We start from the raw sequence: 26,204 nt of genomic DNA, 5'->3' as shown, positions 1-26,204 counted from the left end.
TGTGTTGGACTAAAGTTGGGAACGTGAGCGTTTGCTGCGTCCAGTGTGGACGGGAGAGAGAGAGAGGACAAAGTTGAGATTTTGTCTGAAGCTAGTAATTTCCCCAAACTTATTAGGCACTAATATTGTCGTCTGGCAAAAGTTTGCCATGTCTACTCACGACCGTAGGATCGAGGCTGGGGGGTGGTGGTCTCTCTCGGGGCTCGTCTCAGGGAGCATTGAGGCAGATTTGGTCGAAGGAAAAAAAACCTCGAAAAGCAAAACAAGAAACAAAAGAGGCAGAAGACGAAACATGGCTGGTCGTCATGCCTCATAAGGGGGGGGGTGACCGTGTCTCTTCCTGCCTTTTTTGTGTGGTTCCCTGGCAATTCCAGAGCGATCACGCTTGGCTGGAAGCGTACCTGGTACTTTTGCACCAGCTGCTCTGATCGCCGAGCGGTGGACCACGGAAAGGCTGGGAAGCCCGGTCTCCATTCCCAAGGCCTGCGGTTACCGTGTGCTCAAACAAAAAAAGGGCAGGGGGGAGGGGCGGCCGAAGCCAGCCCGGGTCTGGCCAGATGCCAGCAAGACAGGAGGAGAAGAAAAAAAAACGAGAGAGCGAGAAGGCGGGAGTAAAGACTTAAATACCCCAGAGGCGGGGCGTGGGCAGGAGGGATTGACGACTTGGAGAAGACCACACACATGAAGTTGAATCTTGTCTACAAATTTGATAAAATGGGTTAAAAAACCATATATTCATATAAAAGAACCTCAACTTGGTACTCTCTTTATTGAGAGGTCAAGCATCTCGGACTGACTGTTTATATTTTAGCTTTGGCAAATCAACTGCTTCTGGTTCAAATCGCTTTTATGCTGCTTGGAGTCAAATCAAGACAAACAATTCTCAAAACCTCGCACTTGCACTTGTACAGTTAGCACTGACACAGATATCAAGGCATACATTTAGAATATTTCTGCAGAGTTCGTGAACTATCAAAACAGACATTTATCCTTGGTTAGCATCAAATGAGAGTCCCTCCGGTGCGACTTGCAGTTCCCCTCGACGCCTGCGGGTGTCCCGGCAAATTTTCCTCTTCCCGGTGGCACATCTGGGGGCCTTTGACGCATGGGAGTTCAGACTTCGAGGGTTGCTGTTAATTAACGGCACCGTGATGAGCCAGGCTAGCTAGCTATCGTGTCACTAAGTTAATATTCATCGCTGATTTGTCGAGTGTTGGCACCTCAATTGTCGATCCGATACAGGTCCAAAAATGATGATGACGATTGGCCAGATGTACCACAAATGTCCAGCAGATGGAGCCAGACGAGACGTAACACAGGTCATGACATATGTCTTTTACACAGACATGCCAAGACAGTCTTACAATCATTTGCTTGTTCAATGCTTTTAGCAACATATACTGACAGAGCTTTTTGGAAGCATATTAAATATATTCCATTTATAAAAACGAAGCGTTAGTACCCACTATCATTGGTTGCCAATAGCGAAAAACATTTACATGATAACACTTGGGGTGTCTCCCGATCCTGGCCGACGACGGAGGACTGATACCATGACATGCGCAAAAGAATTGTGCAGTGCGGTAAAATGGGTCGATCGAGCTACGTCAGGGGTGGGGAAACTACGGCCCGCGGGCCACATTGATCATTTCAATCCGGCCGGCCAAAGAATGGCACAGAATCGCCCAAATCATGTCAAAATCATTGCTGCGTTCATTTGACCTGGTCCTGTAATGCCCGGTGGTTCCACCAGGTCGCGCAGTAGGTACAGTGATACGTCGACTTGACTTTGGCTGTTCTGTTTTGACTCTGCTACTGGTCTGAATCAATGCATTTGATTTTGGGTGCCTTTCATGTCACCTACACTGGGTTAAACAACAATTTCAAATTAATACATGAACAATTAAAGACAGCAACGTAGTACACGAGAATCGATAATAGATTAAGTAGTTCAATACAAACCATTTCTAATGACTATAACCTCAAATATTTCAATGTCCTGAGTCAAAAAATGATTTGACGTTTGAATCGCCGGTTAACGCTCATTTCGAAAACCACGGCCGACGCGGAATATCCGCATGATCGAAATCTAAACCTCCCTCGTCCAATCGGCGATTCTTATCTCCCCCACCAGGACCAAACCTCTTCTCGAAGCTTGATTTCGTTTTTTTTCCTTTGCTGAAGTGATTAATTATTTGTTGTTGTGATTAGCTTTTTTAACAAAACAAAACGCATCACCACTGTGTGATCTTCACCCACCTGAAAGAATAGTGTTTCACAAACTGGGCGTTTGCGGGGGCCACAGTTCTGAAACCCCCGAAACAGCCGTCAAGGCCCACTTACCCAAAGTGGGAGGAGAGAAGTCTGAACAGGGTTCTGGAGCCGTGTCCCACTTCATACATCGTATTCATCCATCAGCTGCAACTCAGCTGTTGGTTCGCTTACCGAGATCAGGTGACACTCTTCAAAAGGAGCAACTGGTTCCTGCCTCTTGAAATCTACAATAAGCTTTCCTCCGATGGAAACATACTGGGACCACCACAGAATAAATTTCCACTTCAACTTCCAATTTAGCTCAAGCGGTCGATAACTCGAATCAGAGAAAAATATCATTTGCATAATCATTCGGAATGCAGTGTAAGTTCAATTCGCAGTAAGTTCAATTCACAACGAGACGTTCACGTAACGCTTGCTCGCTCTTAACTAACACGACTTCGCCACTTCTACTTAAGTACAGAGCGAAAGTCATTTTGCCACCTGTCAATTTTGCTTCAATCAAAGCAAGTGTCATCTTTTATTTGAAATTCACATTGTTTACAGCATTGTCATCTGACGCCGCCTCGCAGTTTCTGCAGCACGCCGAGGCCGCTCTCCTGGTATTCGGATCGAGTCAGCCAGAAGGATTCCTTGTCCTTCATGATGTTGGCGAGCACGGCACCACCCAGGAACACCATGTGTTTGCGGCGCGGGGGGTCCTCGATGCGAATCTTGAACTTCTGTGGAGGTGGAGTACAACAAAATAACGTGCGACAGAGAACACAAACGGTGCAGCATAAGGGGCTGTCAGGGACATCATTCGGGTTTTGCTCGCATACAGAGGACTAAAACCCTCTCAAATACGCCCCTAGACAGTCATACACAGAAATGTTCAAACGGATCAACTTTGTTGTTGTTTTTTTGTGCAAAGATTCATTTTGAGTTTGATGCTTTGAACTCTTTCCCAAAAAGCAGGGACAGGGGCATGTTTATCACTGGCATGCCAAGTTTGTTTTCCACACCAAAAACCAGGGGCTATTCTAAGCATGCACGTTCACAAACGCGCTCAATCGAAACCTGAGCTCCGACTCGAGCTCCCCTGCAATCACAAATTGGGATCATTCGTGTCCAGAACAGCTGATCTGAATGACTTCAATCAAGTCGAAGTCTGCTCCCCTCGAGCTAAACCGATTCGCGGCCACAACCAGTTCTGAGGACCCGGGGGTTGAGCCCGGGTCCTCAGAACTGTGAGGCTGACGCTCTAACCAGTCGGCCCACCGTGCCGCCTTATTTGTTAGATAAATGAATAATAATCAACAACAATAAATGAACAATATTTTAAGCAATAGAATATTCATTCCCATTTTAAATGGTATGTAATTGAATGACGACGAATGAAACAATTACTGGAATTTTCAAATTGCATGTAAAATTATTTGAGTAAGGTTAATTTTTTGACATGACATCAATTAACCAATGATTTAATTTGATGAATAAATAAAGAGTCAATAATGATGAATTTAAATGTGAAATGCTTTATTTTCCAAACAAAATAATTTATTCTAACTTTAAAATGTAATTATTCCGAATCAAGCTAAAGTACCTGAAATAAGATATTCATTAAAAATAAAGAAAACGTGAAATGTATATGTATTTCATTGTATTAATATTCAACCAATCAACCGATTCTAAGAGAAATGATTACAAAATAGATACAATGAAAAATACATTCAACCCTATTTTTTCTTTTGTTCTGGAGAGGTGGGTCCTTCAGGAAGTTGAATCTCTGATTCAGGAGGTTTTCGTTCTGGCCGTGGAGGAGTGGACCAGCTCTACACCCTCTGCGGGGTCCTCGAGCATGGGAGTTCACCTAACCAATTTACATGTGCTTTGTGGACTTGGAGGTGTTTGACCGTGTCCCTCAGGGGGTCCTGTGGCGGGTGATCCGGGAGTATGGCGTACCATAACACTTGATAAGGGCTGTTCGGTTCCTGTACAACCGATGTCAGGGTCCGGTTGGTATTGCCGGCAGTTAGTTAGTCGAATTCATTTCGAGTGAGTGTTGGACAACACCAAGGCTGCCCTTTGTCATCGATTCTGTTCATTACCTTTCTGGACAGAATTTCTAGGCGCAGCCAAGGTGTTGGAGGGGTCCGGTTCGGTGACTCCGGTGGCTGGGGGGAGGGAAGCCTGTCTGTCTGTCTGGGTGGCTGGCTGGCTGTCTGTCTATCTATCTATCTAGCTCTGCTGTTATCAATACACTAATGATAAATACACTAATACACGAATCTAAATGTCGATCTGGCTATGTATCCTGTCTGTTCTGTTCTGTCTGTCTGTCTGTCTGATTTGACAATGACTGTCACAGATAAAAGAAAGTGGCTTGCAGTGGAAGAAGGTGATATGTGTAGAATACTTATCAAAGGAAATCTTTTTTTTTTCCGGTTTGTCCCGTTCGGGGTCGCCACAGCGCGTCATCCTTTTCCATCGAAGCCTATCTCCTGCGTCCTCCTCTCGAACACCAACTGCCCTCATGGCTCCATCTATCAACCTTCGCTTAGGTCTTCCTCTAGCTCTCTTGCCAGGCAGCTCCATCCTCATCATCCTTCTACCAAGATACTCACTATCTCTCCTCTGGATGTGTCCAAACCATTGAAGTCTGCTCTCTCTCACTTTCTATCCAAAACATCTAACCTTGGCTTTCCCTTAGGCGAGTTCATTTCTAATCCTATCCAACCTGCTCCCTCCTAAAGAGAACTTCAACATCTTCATTTCCGCCACCCTCAGCTCTGCTTCTCCTGTTGTCCCTTCAGCGCCACACACCATGGTTGGCCTCACCCCTTTCTTGTGAACTTTGCCCTTCATCCCAGCAGAGACTCTTCTGTCACATACTGTAACAAACCTGACACCTTCCTCCACCCGTTCCGACCTGCTTGGACCCGTTTCTTCACTTCCCGACCACGGCCACCATTGCTCTGGACGGTTGACCTCAAGTATTTGAAGTCCTCCGCCGTTGCTACCTCTTCTCCCTGCAACCGCACCCTTCCCCCACCACCCCTCTCATTCATGCACATATATTCTGTTTTCTTTAATAGTGTAGACCGTGCACCCGTTTTCCATACGGTTTATCAGAATCAGAATCAGCCGATGAAAGTGTTGGAGTTTTACCTTTCTAGCTATAATTCCAAAAGGTACTTTTGGCGCAAACACAAAAGCGCTCATCACCGTACTTCTCTTTCACCGGTTAAACTCATATCATGATTTATGAATAATGATTTATGGACACCATGTTGATGCCAGATTTGGAAGTGGATTTCTGGCAAAACGAAGGGTGCGCCACTCGTCCCAGACAAGGCATGCAGATGTATCGTTTAACAATCGTAGATTCGCATACAGGTGCTGGTCATATAATTAGAATATCACGAAAAAGTTGATTTCTTTCAGTAATTCCATTCAAATAGTGAAACACATACTGACATATTTCAAGTGTTTCTTTTCTTTTCACGTTGATGACTATAACTGACAACTAATGAAAACCCAAAATTGAGTATCTCAGAAAATTAGAATATTGTAGAGAGGTGCAATATTGAAGATTGAAGTTTGAACGTGATTGGTTAATTCTGAACGCAAGCGCAGCCACAGTTGTAAGTGCACACGCACGCTTGTAACCATATCTCAGTTCTTCCTTCTCAAAAATATGTGTTTTTATTATCGAATGTACAGTTTACAGGTCACAATGATGGAAAAGGTTATAAAATGATTTTTTTGGGCCTAACTTCATTTGATAATATGACACAAACCTTTGACATTTGAACAGCAGAATGTAGACTTTTAATATCCACTATATGAGCAGGATAAAAAAGCTGTAATGTGTTTGGAAGCATTTCAGTTATTTGTCTTAGCAAAACTAAATTCAACAGTGTGTGTGCGTGAGGTAATCCTGAATAATGTCCTCTCATCCACATTAACGCTCGCACTGGGATGTTTGTGTATTCTTACAGCCAACTTGTGCGTGTCTCCTTCCAGAACCCTCTCCAAGTAGAGCTGCTTGACCTCTCGCTCCAGTCTGGACGGGAGGCCCGGGTACATGGTGCTTCCCCCGGACAGGACGATGTGTTTATAGAAGTCAGTCCTGCAAACAGCAACACGTTTTAAACTGGGTTCACACACACACACACACACACACCAATAATCATGCCGAATTTGAACGGATTTCCGATTGCTGGATACAGTCAACCCTTGTTTATAACGCAGGGCCCGAAAGATTCAAAAGCTTTTGTGTAGCAATATTTGCTATGGAACATTATTTTTGTCAAGCCATTGCTGAGATTGATTGAGTTAGTTAAAATTCCAATCACTCGGGATGGGTATCGTTAATATTTTAACAATACTCCTACTCTTAATCCATCCATCCATTTTCTACCGCTTATCCGGGTCAGGTCGCGGGGGCAGTAGCTTTAGCAGGGACGCCCCCCCCACTTCCCTCTCCCCAACCACTTCATCCAGCTCTTCCAGGGGGATCCCGAGGCGTTCCGGGCCAGCCGAAGGACGTAGTCTCTCCGGCGTGTCCCGGGTCGTCCCCGGGGTCTCGTCCCGGTGGGACGTGCCCGGAACACCTCACGGGGGAGGCGTCCGGGAGCCATCCGAATCAGATGCCCCGGCCACCTCATCTGGCTCCTCTCGATGTGAAGGAGCAGCGACTCTCCTCTGAGATCCTCCCGGATGACGGAGCTTCTCGCCCGTTCTCTAAGGGAGAGCCCGGACACCCTGCGGAGGAAACTCATTTCGGCCGCTTGTATCCTGGATCTTGTTCTTTCGGTCACGACCCACAGCTCGTGACCATAGGCGAGGGTAGGAACGGAGATCGACCGGTAAATCGAGAGCTTCGCCTTGAGGCTGAGCTCCTTCTTTACCACAACAAACCGATACAAAGTCGGCATCACTGCAGACGCTCTACCGATCCGCCTGTCGATCTCCCGTTCCATTCTTCCCTCACTCGTGAACAAGACCCCAAGATACTTGAACTCCTCCACTCGGGGCACGATCTCATCCCCGACCCGGAGAGGGCACGCCACCCTTTTCCGACTGAGGACCGTGGTCTCTGATTTGGAGGTGCTGATTCTCATCCCAGCCGCTTCACACTCGGCCGCGAACTGCTCCGGTGAGAGTTGGAGCTCACGGCTTGATGAAGCCAACAGAACCACATCATCAGCAAAAAGCAGAGATGCAATACTGAGGCCACCAAACCGGACCCCCTCTACGCCTCGGCTGCGCCGAGAAATTCTGTCCATAAAAGTTATGAACAGAATCGGCGACAAAGGGCAGCCTTGGCGGAGTCCAACCCTCACCGGGAACGAGTCCGACTTACTGCCGGATATGCGGACCAAACTCTGACTCCGGTCGTACGGGGACCGAACAGCCCGTATCAGGGGGTTCGGTACCCCATACTCCCGAAGCACCCTCCACAGGACTCCCCAAGGGACACGGTCGAACGCCTTCTCCAAGTCCACAAAACACATGTAGACTGGTTGGGCGAACTCCCATGCACCCTCGAGTACCCGGCCGAGGGTGTAGAGCTGGTCCACTGTCCACGAAAACCACACTGCTCTTCCCGAATCTGAGATTCGACTTCCCGACGGACGCTCCTCTCCAGCACCCCTGAATAGACCTTACCAGGGAGGCTGAGCAGTGTGATCCCCCTGTAGTTGGAACACACCCTCCGGTCCCCCTTCTTAAGAAGGGAAGAAGGGGGACCGGAGGGTTTTTTTTTTTTTGTTGCGTAAAAATGCCCCCAGTCTGCCAATCCAGAGGCACTGTCCCCGATGTCCACGCGATGTTGCAGAGGCGTGTCAACCAGGACAGCCCCACAACATCCTACTCTTAATGATACTCCTTATAAGTCTGATACTTTAATCATATTCTAATGGGTAGTTTTTTTTTTCTTGGTTTTGTTTTTGAACACTAACTAACACTAACAAAGTCATTTAGTGCAAAATAAAACAGCGGTGTAAAACTGCTCATCTTGTTTAGAGGCCGTCGAAAATGCTGCATTTTCCCTGCTGTGTGGGATGTGTTAAACTGGGTGCACACATACTGTTAATCAGCCTATTTTGAACATCTTTCTTCCCTTCACATCAGCAAGTCAGCAAGACCTGATTGCCAGAAATCTCAAAAAGATTATCCTTACTGATTATTTGGGCGCGGCACGGTGGCCGACTGGTTAGAGCGTCAGCCTCACAGTTCTGAGGACCCGGGTTCAATCCCCGGCCCCGCCTGTGTGGAGTTTGCATGTTCTCCCCGTGCCTGCGTGGGTTTTCTCCGGGCACTCCGGTTTCCTCGCACATCCCAAAAACACGCATTAATTGGAGACTCTAAATTGCCCGTAGGTGTGACTGTGAGTGCGAATGGTTGTTTGTTTGCATGTGCCCTGCGATTGGCTCGCAACCAGTTCAGGGTGTACCCCGCCTCCTGCCCGATGATAGCGGGGATAGGCTCCAGCACGCCCGCGACCCCAGTGAGAAGAAGCGGCTCAGAAAATGGATGGATGGATGGATGGATTATTAAGGGCCCGACCGACACACACACATACACACACACACACAATAGCAACCTCCTTGAGCCATCACCTTATCGTGGTGGTGGGGTTTATATGTCCCAATGATCCGAGCAGCTAAGCTGTCTGGGGCTTTATGCTCCTGGTAGGGGTCACCCATGCCAAACAGGTCCTAGGTGAGGGACCAGACAAAGTACGGTTCCAAAAATCCCCATGATGTTAAACAATTCAGGAAGACTTTTTCCCTTGCCCGGACGCGGGTCACCGGGTCCTCCCTCTGGACTCTCAAAGGAGAGCGCCTGGTGGCCGGGCCTGCACCCATGGGGCCCGACCGGGCAGAGCCCGAAAGGGTAACGGGGGTCACCCTTCCCATGGGCTCACCACCTGTGGGAGGGGCCATAGGGGTCAGGTGCAGTGGGGCGGTGGCCGAAGGCGGGGACCTTGGCGATCCGATCCCCGACTCCCGAAGCTGACTCTGGGGACGTGGAATGTCACCTCTCTGGAAGGGAAGGAGCCTGAGCTGGTGTGTCAGGTCGAGAAGTTCCGACTAGATATAGTCGGACTCGCCTCCACACACGGCTTTGGCTCTGGTACCAGTCCGCTTGAGAGGGCTTGGACTCTCTTCCACTCTGGAGTTGCCCACGATGAGAGGCGCCGAGCAGGTGTGGGTATACTTATTGGCCCCTAGCTCGGCACCTGTACATTAGAGTTTGGACGAGAGGGTAACCTCCCTCCACCGTCAGGTAGGGAACGGGTCCTGACCGTTGTTTGTGCGTATGCACCAAACAGCAGTAAGGTCGTTGGTGTCTGTCATGGCGGCTATCCCCGAACCCGTTGGTGGACACCAGCGGTGAGGGATGCCGTCAAGCTGAAGAAGGAGTCCTATCATGGCTTTTTGGCCTGTGAGACTCCTGAGGCAGCTGATGGGTACCGGCTGGCCAAGCGGAACGCAGCTTTGGTGGTCACTGAAGCAAAAACTTGGGCAAGGGAGGAGTTCGGTGAGCCCAAGGAGAAAGACCTCCGGACGCCTTCCAGGAAATTCTGGTCCACCATCCAGCATCTCAGGAGGGGGAAACAGTGCACCATCAACACTGTGTATAGTGGGGAGGGGGCGCTGCTGACCTCAACTCGGGACGTTGTGACGGTAGGGAGAATACTTCGAAGAGATCCTTAATTCCACCGACACGCCTTCCAATGAGGAAGCAGAGTCTGGGGTCACTGAGGCGGCCTCTCCTATCTCTGGAGTTGATGTCACCTTGGTGGAGAAAAAGCTCCTCGGTGGCAAGACCACAGGGGTGGATGAGATTCGCCCGGAGTTCCTAAAGGCACTGGATGTTGTGGGGCTGTTGACAACATCGTGGGGCTCTGCAACATCACGTGGACATCGCGGACAGTGCCTCTGGATTGGCAGATTGGAGTGGTGGTCCCTCTTTTTAAGAAGGTGGACCGGAAGGTGTGTTCCAACTACAGGGGGATGCCACTCCTCAGCCTCGCTGGTAAGATCTATTCAGGCGTGCTGGAGAGGAGGGTCCGTCGGGAAGTTGAATCTCAGATTCAGGAGGAGCAGTGTGGTTTTGTGAGAAATTCATATTCAAACTTGTAAAAGGTTAACAACAACAAACTGTGTGTGTTGTAACTTGTATAGCGTAACATTAGTCCTTGACTATTTGTGTAGGATGTACATTATATGCTTTATTTAAAATACAACTCTTTTAAAAGGCATCGGTTTTTTTATTTGGGTTCGTAGGAGACATGACTTGATGGCAAAGCAAATCTGGACTTTTCCGGCAAGACCAGTCAAGACCAGCACTGATCCACTATTCTTCAACTTCATTCATGTAATAATAAAGAGAAGCACTTAGTAAAATAACAAATACTTTCAATTCTTGTATTACTAATCCCCACCACTCCTGTATTGCCTGCAACCTTCGCAGTGTTGTGACTGGGTAAACTAACTTTAACTGTAGGTAACACCAGGAAACCTAATTTGGTCTTTCTGAGGTGATTTTAATTCCGCTTAAATTTTGAGGCCCCATCTTGCACCTTTAAGTCAAAGAATACTACCGTCTCTAATGGTTCGTATATACAACAAAGCTCTTTTTTAGATCTTCATTTTTAAATGGAAGGATTCCTTTTTTGCAAGAATTTAATTGAGAAAAATGGTTAAGATTTGAGATTTTTGCATGCTGTGCTTTGAAAGAGTTGCAGGCCAATGTATTTTGGGATGTTAAGCGGATTTATTTGTATTCATTTTAAAGTATCTTCACAGTCACGTCTTGGCCTTCTCTCGATCTCAAATCACAAAAGTATTGGTCTTGTCTTGGTCTCGGGCAAGTCTTGGTCTCAGATAGTGTGGTCTTGAGCACGAAACTAGTCTCTCACATTAAAAAAACCAAAACAGATTCAGCTGGAAAAATCTTTTTGTGTGTATTCCCCAACCATGGGCTCACAAAGCCAAGCAACGTGACACTCACCTGAGGTCGATGTCGGCCGCCTGGATGGTGTTGAAGAGGAGTTCGGCCACGCCCGCCCCCTCCACATTGATCAGGTGAGGCTGGAAGAGTGCTTCAGGGGCACCAAACCTTTCGCCTCCGACCATCACCTGTCGGCCATCTGGGAGCTGCGGTGGATGCATTGATTGGACACCGCGTTGCAACCCGGACCTCAGGGGACAAACAATGAGCGTTGGTCCGGCCTACCGTGTAGGACTCCACCAGGTAAGTGGTTTCTGTGGCAAGACGCTGCTCTTGTTCGATGTTGTATCCCACATAGCACAACTTCTCCTTCAGCATGCGCACTGTCTCAAAGTCAGCCGAGTGGTTGAAGGCGTAGCCACGCAGCAGCAGCAGCTGAGGTGAAAAACGGGGTCAAAAAGATGACATCGCGTTCCCTCTCGATAACACTGTTCATCTACCGCGGTACTATGTGAAGCCATTTGTATCGCGGTCTCCCATGACAGACAGCCAATCACTCAGCCAATCATATTCTACTAGATGGCCAATCTGTCAGCCCATCACATTGTACTAGCTACACCTCCCCGTTTAAGGCCTTGTTGATGCAATCAGGGTCGGAGTGTCCCACAATCATATATGGAAGACATATTGTCAGAGGTATTCGCTCACCTGCCTTGATTCCTATACGATTTGAAGTGATATCCCATTCGAAATCCATATGGTTTAATATGATCTTGGTCTACCCTAAAAGGTAAAAGTGACCCGGTAAGACTGCAGTGTTGATTGTGATGCATCTTAATTTTAGTCTAGAGCCCTGCAAAACTGTGCACTAGAGGACATCGACGTGCGACAAGTACTATTAGTAAAGCACTAAATGGTAAAGTGTTGAATTTTATGTCACTAGTTGTTGCAACATGTACAAAAATGCCAGCAACAAAAGGAGTGAGGTCAAAGGCCACAAGCTTTATTTCGCCACACAAAAGAATAAAGTCACGCAAACAAACAAAAAGGACCGGAGACCCCGACTAAAAGGAAAACAACGGGGTTAGCGCTGAAGGAACGAAAAGTCACAGGTCGTCGTATCCGGTACTGTCTACCGAATGCCTACCTAAGAAAAAGGTACAAATCCAAGTTAACAACATATAAATTGGGCTAGGTGGTCACCAGCCCAAACTAAAACTAAAACCAAGAAGTATTGTCTCGGCCTTGAAGTGATGGAGAAGGACCTGCTTTTGGCATTTGTAGACACAATTCCCTCTGAAGAAAAGGAAGTGGCCGAACAAGCAATGAATGATTTTCTGTCCGTCGCTGGATCTGAGGAGTGGATAGATTTCCTTGACACTCATGAGGTTAAAGTTGTTGTCAATAAGGGGGATGTGAAGAAAACTTTAATTGAGGTGGCACATAAAGAACTTGCTCAAGATCCTGCATAAATTGCAGAGTGTTGGTCCAGTGTACCGAGACTGAAACTGAAATTAGCACTGGGAGGACTGGATGAAGTATATGCTGGCCTTACCCCGACACCAAGAAGAGTAATCAACATGTTACAGCAGGAAAGCCTCAACATGAGCGAAATGCAGAGTTTCGAATATCTGAAAAAATTATAAAACAACTCGACTTGGTCCGATGAGCCGAGGTGGACCCAATGCTATGAGCCACTATGATGTTATCCATATGGGGCTTCGCGACATGACCCTAATTGATCATGTTGGCTTTTTATTTTTGTATTTTACCAACAAAGCAACTGGCTCTGTAGCTGCCATCTGTAGTATATTTTAATAGTAACACAATCAGAGTTCCTTTGCAAAGGACAAATGGTTGGAGACCTGTATTCACACCAACTATCTTTTCTTTGTAATTCTACATCAAAGGACGTCCTTTAACCAGTTATATGTATATTGGGGTTTCCTGCTCCTCCCTGACAGAAACCTGTCTGGGGTTTACAACAGGCGTCCTGGTCTTCAAAGAGGACTGTTTTGCATCTTACAAGATGAGGGAACCGGGTGTGAGCGTAGCTCGAAGGTGAGGCACCAGCAGGCGAGTGTGATTCCAAATATGGTCATGAGGAACGGCCATCTTCCGGGTGCACCCAGGGAGGTGGTAATTCCACGCCCAGGGAGGGAAAACCTTGATAAACTTAGATCCAGGGGTTTCGGGAGCTTTTTCGTCGTTCTGGCAATGGAAGCAGCTGTTATGACACTAAGGCTTGTTCAATAAATCGAATTAGCCCAAACGCCAAGTGTCTCGAAGTCTTCATTCATCCAATGCCCGACGGACGTCGGAATTCTCCCGGGTGACCTCCGACTCGGAACCGCAGGCGAAAAAAATCCACCGCACATCCTTCCTTCGTTGTAATTTCTGACAATCGCGGGAATCATGATTTTTTTTTTTTCTTACTATTGCATAAGATACTACCTTCGCATGTACAGTAAGTGGTGTTAAAATCGGTTGTCGACTGCATGTAAGCCGATTGATTTCTTCTCCTCTTCGAATCTTCAAATCTCAGGCTGTTGGTTGAGCGGTAGCAGTCTGCTGTCCTCCAGAGGCGACTACTTGTCATTGCAGCTGTTCAGAAAGTTGATATTCACACATTCAAGTGCCCCTGAACAGGCCCAACAAATATTCGAAACCCCATAGAATGAGTAATGTGAAAAAGCCGGACAATGAACGAATGGATTAAAAAGTATGTGAAATTAGTCTTTAAAATGGTCAAAAACTGAGACATTCTTTGCGCTTCCAGATGCTGTGTCGCGAGGTGCTCTGAAAATCCCGCCTCCAGCTGTCAATCAAATACTTAGTCTATTGCGGATTTGCTGCTCCTTGCCTGCAAGCAGTCTGAGAAAAGAGTCTTAAACTAAATCTCTACAATTCGGAACTATATTGTTCTCAGTCTTTGCATGTTTTCAGCACTTCAAACATAAAACACGGCTTTACATTTTGGGGCACTTTAAGTGCACAAGATCCTAACCCACGCATCCCCGTTGAAAAACGCAAGACGTCAATGGCAGTTAACGTGTGGATCCTAATTGACGTCTTTAACATCCATGGCAGTAAATTAGTTAAATGACATGAACAACAACGCATATGTGGATATGGTGTGAACAGGCTATTTCCTGGGTTAACCATTTGTATCGTTGCTCACACTCGAGTTCCTGGCAAGGTAGTCAGCAACTAGCTTTATGTGTACCCAGAATTTACTTTTGAACTGAAGTTGTAGAAAATCAAGATAATCTCATGCTGTGTTTGTATTTGCATTTGTTCCTGTCGATATTGTTATGAGTGTGCATGACGTAGTCGTCTGGCTGAGGTTGATATTTGTGAAATTATTTCATTAAGCTCTGACTGCGGCTTACTGTAATGTTTGAAATGGGCAAAGTACCCAGTGAGGTTTATTTTTCTGCTAAGAACAAGAGCCCAACTGACCTGTGAGTCATTGTCGCCACATTCAATCAATTAGCCAACAAAGCTAACAAACGAGGTGCAGGTGAGTAATTGCACTAGTGAGTGACCTTTAAAAAAAATCTGCGATGCACTGTATCCGCAATATGTAAAGCGCGATACAGTGTGGGATTACTTTTGTGGGGAACAAAACCTTACTGGTAAGACACCGTCGTTGTACGACTAAGCCCTACAGGCAATTCAGCGCCCTCGTACGGCGACGGTGTCTTACCAGTAAGGTTTTTGTCACTACTCGAGGCACTTTTGGTCAACTGCTACAACTGTAGCAACAACGTTTCCCCCTTCTTTTGTGCGGGCACACGGTTGGTAAACGCGAGCTGGGACCGAACCGACATGGCTTCCCGGCCTAAGCGTGGGCCTCCGTTAAGCGATCAGAGGCGCTACTACGAAGGTACCGAGGGATCGCTCCGAATTTGCCAGCGAGCCACGAAAAGAGGCAGGAAGAGAGACGTCCGGTTCTCCCGAGAAGGCGTGACGACCAGCCATTTTTCTCCTCCCGCCTCTTCTTTTTCTTTCTTTGTTTTAAGAAAATTCCTCTCTTGGTGGTTTCACTCAGTTTCACTCCACACACCCACCCGGCCGCACCCGCGACCACAACCACACCTCTGACTTCTGCGTTAACCATCCATGAACAGGATGTGAGACGCATCTTCAAACAACAGAAGATTAACAAAGCAACAGGACCGGACCATGTGTCCCCATCCTGCCTCAAAGTCTGCGCGGACCAGCTCGCTCCAGTCTTCACTCAGATCTTTAACAGATCTTTGGAAATGTGCGAAGTTCCATCCTGCTTCAAACGCTCCACCATCATTCCAGTCCCCAAGAAACCTGCAATCTCTGGTCTGAATGACTACAGGCCTGTCGCTTTGACATCTGTGGTCATGAAGTCCTTTGAACGTCTCGTGCTGGACCACCTCAAGAGTGTCACAGGTCCCCTGCTGGACCCCCTGCAGTTTGCCTACCAAGCGAACAGGTCTGCGGATGATGCAGTCAACATGGGACTGCACTTCATCCTAGAACACCTCGACAGTGCAGGGACCTACGCGAGGATCCTGTTCGTGGACTTCAGCTCAGCGTTCAACACCATCATCCCTGAACTCCTTTCAACCAAGCTTCTCCAGCTCAGCGTCTCACCTGCCATCTGCCAGTGGATTTACAGCTTTCTGACGGGCAGGACACAGCAGGTCAGGCTGGGGGAGGCCACCTCATCCACACGCAGCATCAGCACTGGGGCGCCCCAAGGTTGCGTCCTCTCTCCGCTGCTCTTCTCTCTCTACACGAACGACTGCACCTCAGCGAGCCCGACTGTCAAGCTCCTGAAGTTTGCAGATGACACCACTGTCATCGGCCTCCTCGAGGACGGTGACGAGTCTGCATATCGACAGGAAGCGGAGCGGCCGGAGCTGCGGTGCGGGCGACACAACCTGGAGCTGAACACGCTCAAGACGGTAGAGATGATCGTGGACTTCAGGAGGCATCCTTCGCCACAGCTGCCCCTCACGTTGTCCAGCTGCCTTGTGTCAACCGTCGAGACCTTCGAGTTCCTGGGAATTACAATCTCTCAGGACCTGAAGTGGGCGAACAACATCAACTCCGTCCTCAAAAAGGCCCAGCAGAGGATGTACTTCCTGCGGCTTCTGAGAAAGCACGGCCTGCCACCGGAGCTGCTGAGACAGTTCTACACAGCGGTCGTCGAATCGGTCCTGTGTTCTTCCATCACAGTCTGGTTCGGTGCTGCTACAAAAAAGGACAAACTCCGACTGCAACGGACAATCAAAACTGCTGAAAGGATTGTCGGTACCCCCCTACCCACCATTGAGGACTCGCACGCTGCCAGAACTAAGACAAGGGCGTGCAAAATCCTCTCGGACCGTCCGCACCCCGGTCACCGGCTCTTCCGGCTCCTTCCCTCAGGTAGGCGCTACCGATCAATGCAAACTAGAACTAGTAGACATTCCAACAGCTTCTTCCCTCTTGCGATCAACTTCTTAAACACCTAACCTACAATTCCATTACAACAAGCTGGCAATTTTTTGACTTGAGTTCGTTGTCACATTTCTGTGGGGCCAATTATGTTTTACTCGTGCACTCACTGTAGTTGTCTCGCCATGCTGCACTATTTGCATATACTGGCCACTCATGCCAGAGTAGCATCTGCTCCATTTGCACACTGATTGAGGAGTATCTGCAACATTTGCACAATCGACATTGTCCCAGATGATCGCACTACTCGTCACTTTAAACCGCATACACTCCTTGAAGTCTCGGCGCCCTTTGCGCAACGGTCATTGCGCCGGACTATTGCAATATTAGTCGTTCGAACTGCTCTAAGTGCTAGAGGACTCTGCATCTTTTTGCACAATTGTTTTTTGTCAATGTCTTTATGTCCCCAAAGTGTTCTGTAAATGGACTGTCTGTTGTACTAGAGCGGCTCCAACTACCGGAGACAAATTCCTTGTGTGTTTTTGGACATACTTGGCAAATAAAGATGATTCTGATTCTGATTCTGATTTGTGTGTGTTCTGAGTTTAAGTAAACCTCTGTAACCCAGGACTCAAAATGTGTAGCAACCTTCAGATTACGAGACTGATAACAAGGTTTGTCGTCATTTCTCCTAAAGTTTCTACTTATAAAAAGTGACGTGGTGCCCTTTTTCGAGACATTAGTTTGATTTTAACAACTAAATTGAAAATTACCATAAACCGGAAGTAACGCAAGCGTCGCTCCCGGCTGATTACTGTCTCCTAAATTAATTCAGTTCTTATTTGACCTATAAATGCTACATGGGGGTTCAGCCTGAGCTGGTCACCAGCCAATCGCAGGGCACATATAAACAACCATTCACACTGACATTCACACCTACGGGCAATTTAGAGTCTCCAATTCATGCATGTTTTTGGGATGTTGGAGGAAAGCGCAGTGCCCGGAGAAAACCCACACAGGCATGGGCAGAACATGCCCTCACTTATCTTTGCGCTGGCGTAAAGCATTGACGCGATCACGCCGATCATTTCGGATAGCCATCTGGTGAGGCACCAGCAATCAACAGTTTTTGACTGCACTTTGACGAGAGAGGCGCTCGCCGCACCTTGATGAGGTAACGAGTGATGTCACGCCCAGCGATGTCCAGCCTGCGCGTCAGATGCGGCAAGGAGAAGCCCTCGTACACCGGGCAGATGTGAGTGACGCCGTCACCGGAATCCACTACCACCCCTGTCAGCAGACCTGTTGGCAAAAGGTGGCGACATCTTTTATTTGGAAACTGCCGGCAGGGCTCATTAACCCGCAGTTGTTGTAGTATCAATTATAGCAAGGTCAAAAATGTCGAAAGAGCCTGGCCTCAAACCCCCTTTTCAAAACGTTATTGATTTATTGGCTACTTGGCATGTTGCTCCTTTAATGTGGCTTCAACTACACTCGTGCCGAGATGCATTTGTGTGAAATTCCTGGAAAAGGCGGAGAAAAATCCCAAAATGGAATTGGCGGCATGTTGCAAATCATTCTTCAATTAATTTCATTTTGGGCATCTAACAGTAAAGACATTTTGAAAAATAGTATTTTAGAATATTTCTTTCCCCTGAGAAACAATTAAGACATTTGGATGGATAGCAAATGCCAAACATTCAAACATTAGTCAAATGAATTGATTTTCAAAAAGGCAATTCAGTGGGGCACGTTTTTACCGTTATTGATCAGATTTGACCAAAATGACCCGTATATTCTGAGGACCGCCTTTTTTCCTTATCTTGTTAAGGCGGACACAAATGGCCTGCATAGAACTCAATGGCGACTATTTTACCCTGCGCATACAGCGTGAGCACGGCCTGGATGGCCACATAGATGCCGTGGAACTGGTACTTCTCGAACATGACCTCGGCGATCTTCTCGCGGTTCTTCGTCGGGTTCATGGGAGGTTCCGTCAGCAGGATCTGTGTGTGACATGATATTTATATATATCGTTGTGCTGATTGTATGTGTTGCTGCATGTGTTAAAATACCCGTATTTTTTAAATTCCCCCGTGTCAATGGCATTTTTCAATATATGGTAACATTAAAATTGCTGACTTTCTTAAGCAAAATACATGGTTGGGCTGACCATTGGAATGTTTCAATACAGTTGTACAATTGGGCTGTCACGATTCTGTATCAAACCCGAAAATCGCGCTTTTCAAATTCACAATCCTGTATCATTTTGGAAATGGCAGAACGGCGACGCAGCCCTTTCAACTCCCAGACTCTGTGCCTCCATTCCACATCCAGCCATTCGTGCTTATGGCGCTCCCAAAATTCATAGAATTATTATTGGATTGTGTGTTCATCAAGCCTACTCCAACTGTGCGCCATGGGACGGCGTTTTCCGATGAGTGCATTGAGCAAACCCGCGTCTGCATGGCTAGGCTAATACTGCTAGTTCAACTCTGTGAGGAGAGCAGACGAGAGGACGAAACGGAGCTCAAACTTCGAACGACCCTGAAACTGTGGCCCTGCCAATCACATTCAAGTCAGCGGTAGCTTATGGGAGCATTTTAACTCCGCTACTACTACGACTTACTCTCGAGTACTGGTCGTCGAAAAGACCCAGACCCAGACCCGGACAGATCAGGCATGTCCTAAGTCTGCCGGCGGGTCAAATGCGGCCCATGTTCAAATTTCCCCGGGCCTCCTCTGACATAAAAACAATGATATGTGGCCCGCGAGCACTGTTGGCCACAGGACAAAATAAATAGGTCCTTTTTTAAAATATTTGACCGGAGAATGGCAGTAGACCTCTTTCGCAATCAAGCCACGTGACCCCTGTGTGAACCTTTGCCTTCTTCTTATCATGGAAAAGTTGATTTCCGTCACTGATGGTGTAGTGGTACACTCGCCTGACTTTGATGCAGACAGTGACAGTGTGAACGTGAGTGCGAATGGTTGTCCGTGTCTATATGTGGCCTGCGACTGGCTGGCGACCAGTTCGGGGCGTAGTCCGCCTTTCGCCCGAAGTCAGCTGGGATAGGCCCGGGCACCCCGCAACCCTAACCAGGATAAGCGGTGTGGAGAATGGACGGATAGAGGGAGTTTATTTCCATAATTGCGTTCAAAAAGTGAAACTTTCATCGATTATACACAATTTCAACAATTTCAAGTGTTTATTTGTTGATTTTTACATAATTTAGGCAAATTGTAGGCCCTGAATCTGTAATCTATGACATTTTAACTTTTTTGAATGGAATTATTATATTATAAATGATGGAAGTAAAGAAACATTTCCATGATATGACATTTTTTTGGAAAGGGTCTGTATAGGTGGAACGGTGACCGACTGGTTAGCACGTCTGCCTCACAGTTCTGAGGACCGGGGTTCCGTCCCCGGCCCCGCCTGTATGTAGTTTGCATGTTCTCTCTCACTCCGAGAGAGAACCTCACCATCTTCATTTCCGCCACCTCCAGCTCTGCTTCCTGTTGTCTCTTCAGTGCCACTGTCTCGAGTCCGTCCATCATGGCTGGCCTCGCCACTGTTTTATCAACTTTGCCCTTCATCCTCGCAGAGACTCTTCTGTCACATAACACACCTGACACCTTCCTCCGCCCCGTTCCAACCTGCTTGGACCCGTTTCTTCACTTCCTGACCACACTCACCATTGCTCTGGACTGTTGACCCCAAGTATTTAAACTCCTCCACTCTTGCTATCTTCTCCCTGTAGCCTCACTCTTGACCCTTGACCCTTCTCCTTCATGCACATATTTTCTGTTTTACTTCAACTAATCTTCATTCCTCACCTTACCAGTGTATGCCTCCACCTTCCTAACTGTTCCTCCACCTGCTCCCTGGTTTCACGACAGATCACAATGTCATCATGCGGACATGATGCGGACATCATGGTCTCCAGGGATTATAATCTAACCTCATCTGTCAGCCTATCCATCACTGCAAACAGGAAAGGGGACTGGGTTTATGCATGGTGCAGTCCCACCTCCACCTTAAATTCGTCTGTGACACCTACAGCACACCTCGCCGCTGTTCTGTGCTCTCATACATGTCCTGTATTATTCTAAGAAAACTTCTCTGACACTCCAGACTTCCACATGCAGTACACTTTTCCTCCATTCCTCAGGCATCTTCTCACGCACTAGAATTCTATTAAACAAGATGTAATCCACCTGCGTGCTTCTACCTCCGCTCTTGTCGGTCACCCTATGTTCGTGCCTCTTCTGGAAAAAAAGTGTTCACTACAGCCATTTGCATCCTTGTTGCAAAGTCTACCACCATCTGTCCCTCCAAGTTCCTTTCCTGGATGCCGTACATACCCATCACTTCTTCATCACCCCTATTTCCTTCACCAACATGTCCATTACAATCTGCACCAATCACGACTTTCTCTGTCTGGGACGCTCAGAACTGCTTTGTCTAGTTCCGTCCAGAATTTCTCTTTCCCCTCCAGGTCACATCCTAACTGTGGGGCGTAGCCCCTAATCACATATACATAACATATATATATATATATATATATAGAGAGAGAGAGAGAATTTATGTATTCACCGGTCAATCTACTCATTCACTCTCTATATTCCTGCGCCACAGCTAACGTTTGTGTCCTGTAGCTGCTTACTGACATAGCAGCACCATGTCCCATACATTTTACATGACAGTGAGGTGGAATTAAGTACTGTACCAGTTTATCCGCCGTTGGATGGACTCTGAGAGTGAGATAATCAGAGAGTCGAGAAGTGACGGCAAACAACTCGAGGCAGCCGCTCCTCCCCCAGTCGCTACACATGCACGGGCGTATGCGCACACATACTTTATAACTTCACAAAAGCCCAGGGGCCCCCCTGTGCTTGGGGCTCCATTACAACCATCCAATTTGTGCCCCCACTTCGATGGCTTTGAGAGGGGCAATTACTTTATCACACAGGGCCAGGTAGCTTTGAATAGTTTTTGTTTTTCTTCATAAATCACCGTTTAAGAACTGCATTTTATGTTTGCCTTGGTTTTCGTTGTTGGATATTCACATTTGTTTGATGATCTTAAACCTTCAGGTGGGGCAAATGCCTCTTCACGGCACTATCCGTGGCCATCACCACACACTTTGTCATGGAGAATTGGCAAATTGCGAACCCCGTCCTCCCAAACTCGAGCTGTGCACGAGAGCCACACAGCTGAGCATTTAGCAGAAATACTGCAAGAGCTTTGGCGGAAAGGAAAATCAGTCTGTTACCTCAGAGATGATATTGTTATTTTTGTCATGTATAATTAAGTGTTCTAAATATATGGTCCAATTTCTGCTAATATCCTCTGCTTTTGTCCCCTGCTCCCTCGAAAAAAATCGAAATTTGTATCCAACTGTGGCTAAGAAATCATTAGATGTATCAAATTGTGACCTCGGTGTATCGTTACAGCCCTAGTATACGATGTTAAATCATCATTTGTTGACGTTATATAACACTCGCCATTTCTTGACACCGAAAGAGTAGGAACAGGCACTAGCGAATAATTTTCAAACATTGTTTTAATAAGTTCAAGTGTGTTTTATTGGTTTGAGATGTGTTTAAAGCATGTGGGAGGGGTAAAACTTGGAAAAAAATCGATATGGTCTCGAAATCACAGATTTTTACCTATGGCGGTCCCGGAACGTAAATGGAGGGTCACTGTACGACAAGTACAACTTCAGCACACAGCCGCCAGGCTCTTTGGTACCTTGCACTTGGACGGCTCAATGTCCAGCCTCTCGGGTCCAAAGGTGTGGTCCCACAGGTGGAGCATGTCGTCCCAGGAGCGTACCATCCCATTCTCCATGGGGTACGCCACTTCTAGCAATGAGCGGCACTCGCTGGCTTCATCACCCACCATTAAGTCCTGAGAGATGAGATGAGGTGAGGTGAGGTGAGGTGAGGTGAGCTGAGCAAAATGCGGCAACATTTTCCATGTTTTGCCACCGGTCGTTACCTTGATCTCGATGTTGCCTACTTTGGTGGTGGATCGAATGACTGGACGACCCACCATGGCGGGAAAGATATGGTCTGGGAAGTTGGAGCCCGCAAAGCCACACTTGACAAACTGTCGATAAGGTGGGAAACGTTAATCCCCCACTTTAGTCATACAGTAAATCACCATGCCATTCAGTTGATTCATCTATCTGCAGTTTCCTTTGCATCACCCACATAATTACATCAGGTACTTCAACACAAATCGGATCCTCCTCCAGAAACCCACATCTCATTCTGTTGAATGGCATGAGGTGGATAAACAGGTTAATTGCACCTTCTCTTTACTTGTTCTGCTTGTCACCATATTTTGCTGGCATCAAGAGAGATACATTCTTTGTACTTGGCTTGGTTCACTGTATTTCAATTTCTTGACGCACCCCTAAAAATGCTGAGAATAGCTTCTTGTAATAAAGCAAAGCAAAGCAAATTTATTTAGATAGCGCATTCATACACAAGGTAACTCAATGTGCTTTACGTGATTAAAAGCATTAAAAACAAAGGGAAAAAAAGCTTAGAAACATTTAAAGCAAAGAGGAAAAAATAAAAGTACAATTCAAACAGCGCACACTAAAATAATCCATCCATCCATTTTCTACCGCTTATCCGAGGTCGGGCAGTAGCTTTAGCAGGGACGCCCAGACTTCCCTCTCCCCAGCCACTTCATCCAGCTCTTCCGGGGGGGATCCCGAGGCGTTCCCGGGCCAGCCGAAGGACGTAGTCTCTCCGGCGTGTCCTGGGTCGTCCCCGGGGTCCCCTCCCGGTGGGACGTGCCCGGAACACCTCACCGGAGAGGCGTCCGGGAGGCATCCGAATCAGATGCCCCGGCCACCTCATCTGGCTCCTCTCGATGTGAAGGAGCAGCGGCTCTTCTCTGAGATCACGCCACCCTTTTCCGACCGAGGACCACGGTCTCAGATTTGGAGGTGCCGATTCTCATCCCAGCCGCTTCACACTTGGCTGCGAGCTGCTCCAGTCAGAGTTGGAGGTCACGGCTTGATGAAGCCAACAGAACCACATCATCAGCAAAAAGCAGAGATGCAATACTGAGGCCACCAAACCGGACCCCCTCTACGCCTCGGCTGCGCCGAGAAATTCTGTCCATAAAAGTTATGAACAGAATCGGTGACAAAGGCGGAGTCCAACCCTCACCGGAAACGAGTCCGACTTACTGCCGGATATGCGGACCAAACTCTGACTAGGGTCGTACGGGGACCGAACAGACCGTATCAGGGGGTTCGGTACCCCATACTCCCGAAGCACCCCCCACAGGACCCCCCCCCCCGAGGGACACGGTCAAATTCCTTCTCCAAGTCCACAAAACACATGTAGACTGGTTGGGCGAACTCCCATCCACCCTCGAGGACCCTGCCAAGGGTGAAGAGCTGGTCCACTGTTCCACGACGAATACCACACTGCTCCTCCTGAATCTGAGATTCGACTTCCCGACGGACCCTCCTCTCCAGCACCCCTGAATAGACCTTACCAGGGAGGCTGAGGAATGTGATCCCCCTGTAGTTGGAACACACCCTACGGAAGGGGGACCACCACCCCAGTCTGCCAATCCAGAGGCACTGTCCCCGATGTCCACGCGATGTCGCAGAGGCGTGTCACCCAGGACAGCCCCACAACATCCAGAGCCTTGAGGAACTCCGGGCGAATCTCATCCACCCCCGGGGCCTTGCCACCGAGGAGCTTTAAAACCACCTCGGTGACCTCAACCCGCCTCAGAGAACCCAGACTCTGCTCCCTCATGGGAAGGCGTGTTCTCCCTACCGGCTCACAACGTCCCGAGTCGAGGTCAACGGCGCCCCATCCCCACTATACACAGTGTTGACGGTGCACTGCTTCCCCCTCCTGAGACGGCAGATGGTGGATCAGAATTTCCTCGAAGCCGTCCGGACGTCTTTCTCCGTGGCCTCACCGAACTCCTCGAAGTTTTTGCTTCAGCGACCACCAAAGCTGCATTCCGCTTGGCCAGCCGGTATCCATCAGCTGCCCCATAAAAGTATGGATCAGCTTCTCCTGGTCTGCTTGGCCCATGCGAGCCTTTACTCTGGATTTGTTCTTCAGATGGCAGAAGGCAGTTTTCATAATTGATTTGATATGACTATTAAAAGTCAGGTCGCAATCTATCAGTACACCAGAAAAGGCAAATTTGTGAAGAAAGTCAAGTCAAGAAGGAAGTGTTCTCTGTCAATTGACCGTCTGTTGTCGTAGTGGAGCGGCTCCAACGACAGGAGACAAATTCCTTGTGTGTTTTTTGGACATACTTGGTCGATAAAGATGATTCTGATTCTGATTCTGATAAAGCGCCAATATGCAGGGATTACTTTTGGGAGGGGGCGTCATGGGCCGGATTCAGGATTATCTCTCGTGCACTACTGACATGCTCTCACAAACATTACTGATTTTTTTTGATTTTTTTTTTTTTTTTTTTGCTCGCACTCGCTGCCAACACTCTCTGACACACCTTTAAAATGCTCTCACACGCACTACTGATTTTCTTCGCTCACGGTCACAACTACAACCATCTCACAAACAACTGAAACACTCATACACACCGCTGAAACCCACACTGCAGTGCATTCGATGAGTCCGTTTCAGTAGAATGTGGGAGAGGATTAGAGTTTTTGTGCAACAGTATAAGTTGTGTGATAGTGTCTTTCAGTCGTGTGTGTGACAAAAAACTAGTGATTGTGAGAGCATTGTGTGTGTGAAACTGTTTGAGTCATGAATAGGAGTGGAAACGTTTCAGTCGCGCGTGAGAGCATATCAATATTGACTGCGTTTTAGTTGCGTGTGAATAAGAGTGTTTCAGTGGCGTGTATGAGAGCATTTCAGTTTTGTTTGAGAGGTATCCCTGAAATATGTCCGTCACGTTCTGTACTCCTTCTCTTCCCGCATAAATCTGTTGCATTACCGTGAGAGTATTCCAGTGTAAACTACAAAAGGCTGCAGATCCCACTGCAAATTCCGCCCCGTAAACGCCGCGCGCTCCTTTCCTCGCCCGAGGGCGTGCGGCACATTCCAAGCCAAGTGGCAAAGCCGACGGCCTCTCCTGAAATGTTCCCACCTGGGCTGCCGCGTCCTCTCTTTCAGCCAATGGCTCATCAGATGAGCATTTCACGGCCTTGTATGGCGGCTTCAGAGAGCGACGAGTCCAGACGGATTCGCGCGTTCCCGGCCGGGCAACAAAGAGGAGCTACGACACACGGGACGCTTTTCGACCTACCCCCGTGCCGTTGTCGCAGACCACCACTCTCCTGCCCTCGCCGTCCATCGTGTTGCCGGTCCCAGCTCCGGTGTGTCGCTGACCTCGTCTGCGCCGCCCGCACACCTCGGACCCCGGTAGACCTGCCCATTTTGGAGGCTGGCTTGAGTCCGACAGCAACGTTGCCTCCTCCCCCTTATCGTTGTCATCCCTCCATCCATCGCCTATGATCGTGAGCATTTCTTTCGTGTATTAAGGACCTCAACCATTTGGTGATTTATAGACCAGTCGCAGAACTTGA

At 47.8% G+C, this 26,204-nt stretch overlaps 1 protein-coding gene across 2 annotated transcripts; it reads right to left on the bottom strand.

The window, feature by feature from the left end:
• Nucleotides 1-2,786: 2,786 nt before the first annotated feature.
• Nucleotides 2,787-26,103, bottom strand: zgc:101810 (uncharacterized protein LOC493612 homolog). Of its 2 annotated transcripts, XM_061669876.1 has the most exons (9): nucleotides 25,925-26,097; nucleotides 22,652-22,762; nucleotides 22,403-22,561; nucleotides 18,521-18,650; nucleotides 17,810-17,946; nucleotides 11,509-11,658; nucleotides 11,284-11,429; nucleotides 6,256-6,388; nucleotides 2,787-2,996 (listed from the first exon to the last, which is right to left on the bottom strand). In XM_061669876.1, exons 1-9 carry the CDS (start codon nucleotides 25,970-25,972, stop codon nucleotides 2,826-2,828), a joined length of 1,185 nt encoding a protein of 394 aa, XP_061525860.1. In that variant the 5' UTR covers nucleotides 25,973-26,097; the 3' UTR covers nucleotides 2,787-2,825. The 2 variants fall into 2 exon arrangements, with proteins under 2 accessions (XP_061525860.1, XP_061525861.1); XM_061669877.1 differs by lacking the exons at nucleotides 22,403-22,561; nucleotides 22,652-22,762 and having other exon boundaries at nucleotides 25,925-26,103.
• Nucleotides 26,104-26,204: the final 101 nt, after the last annotated feature.

The sequence above is a fragment of the Phycodurus eques genome, unplaced genomic scaffold (assembly GCF_024500275.1).
Source record: "Phycodurus eques isolate BA_2022a unplaced genomic scaffold, UOR_Pequ_1.1 contig_27, whole genome shotgun sequence".
In the NCBI taxonomy this organism is placed as follows: domain Eukaryota; kingdom Metazoa; phylum Chordata; class Actinopteri; order Syngnathiformes; family Syngnathidae; genus Phycodurus; species Phycodurus eques.
This window is presented reverse-complemented; position numbering and strand designations above follow the sequence as displayed.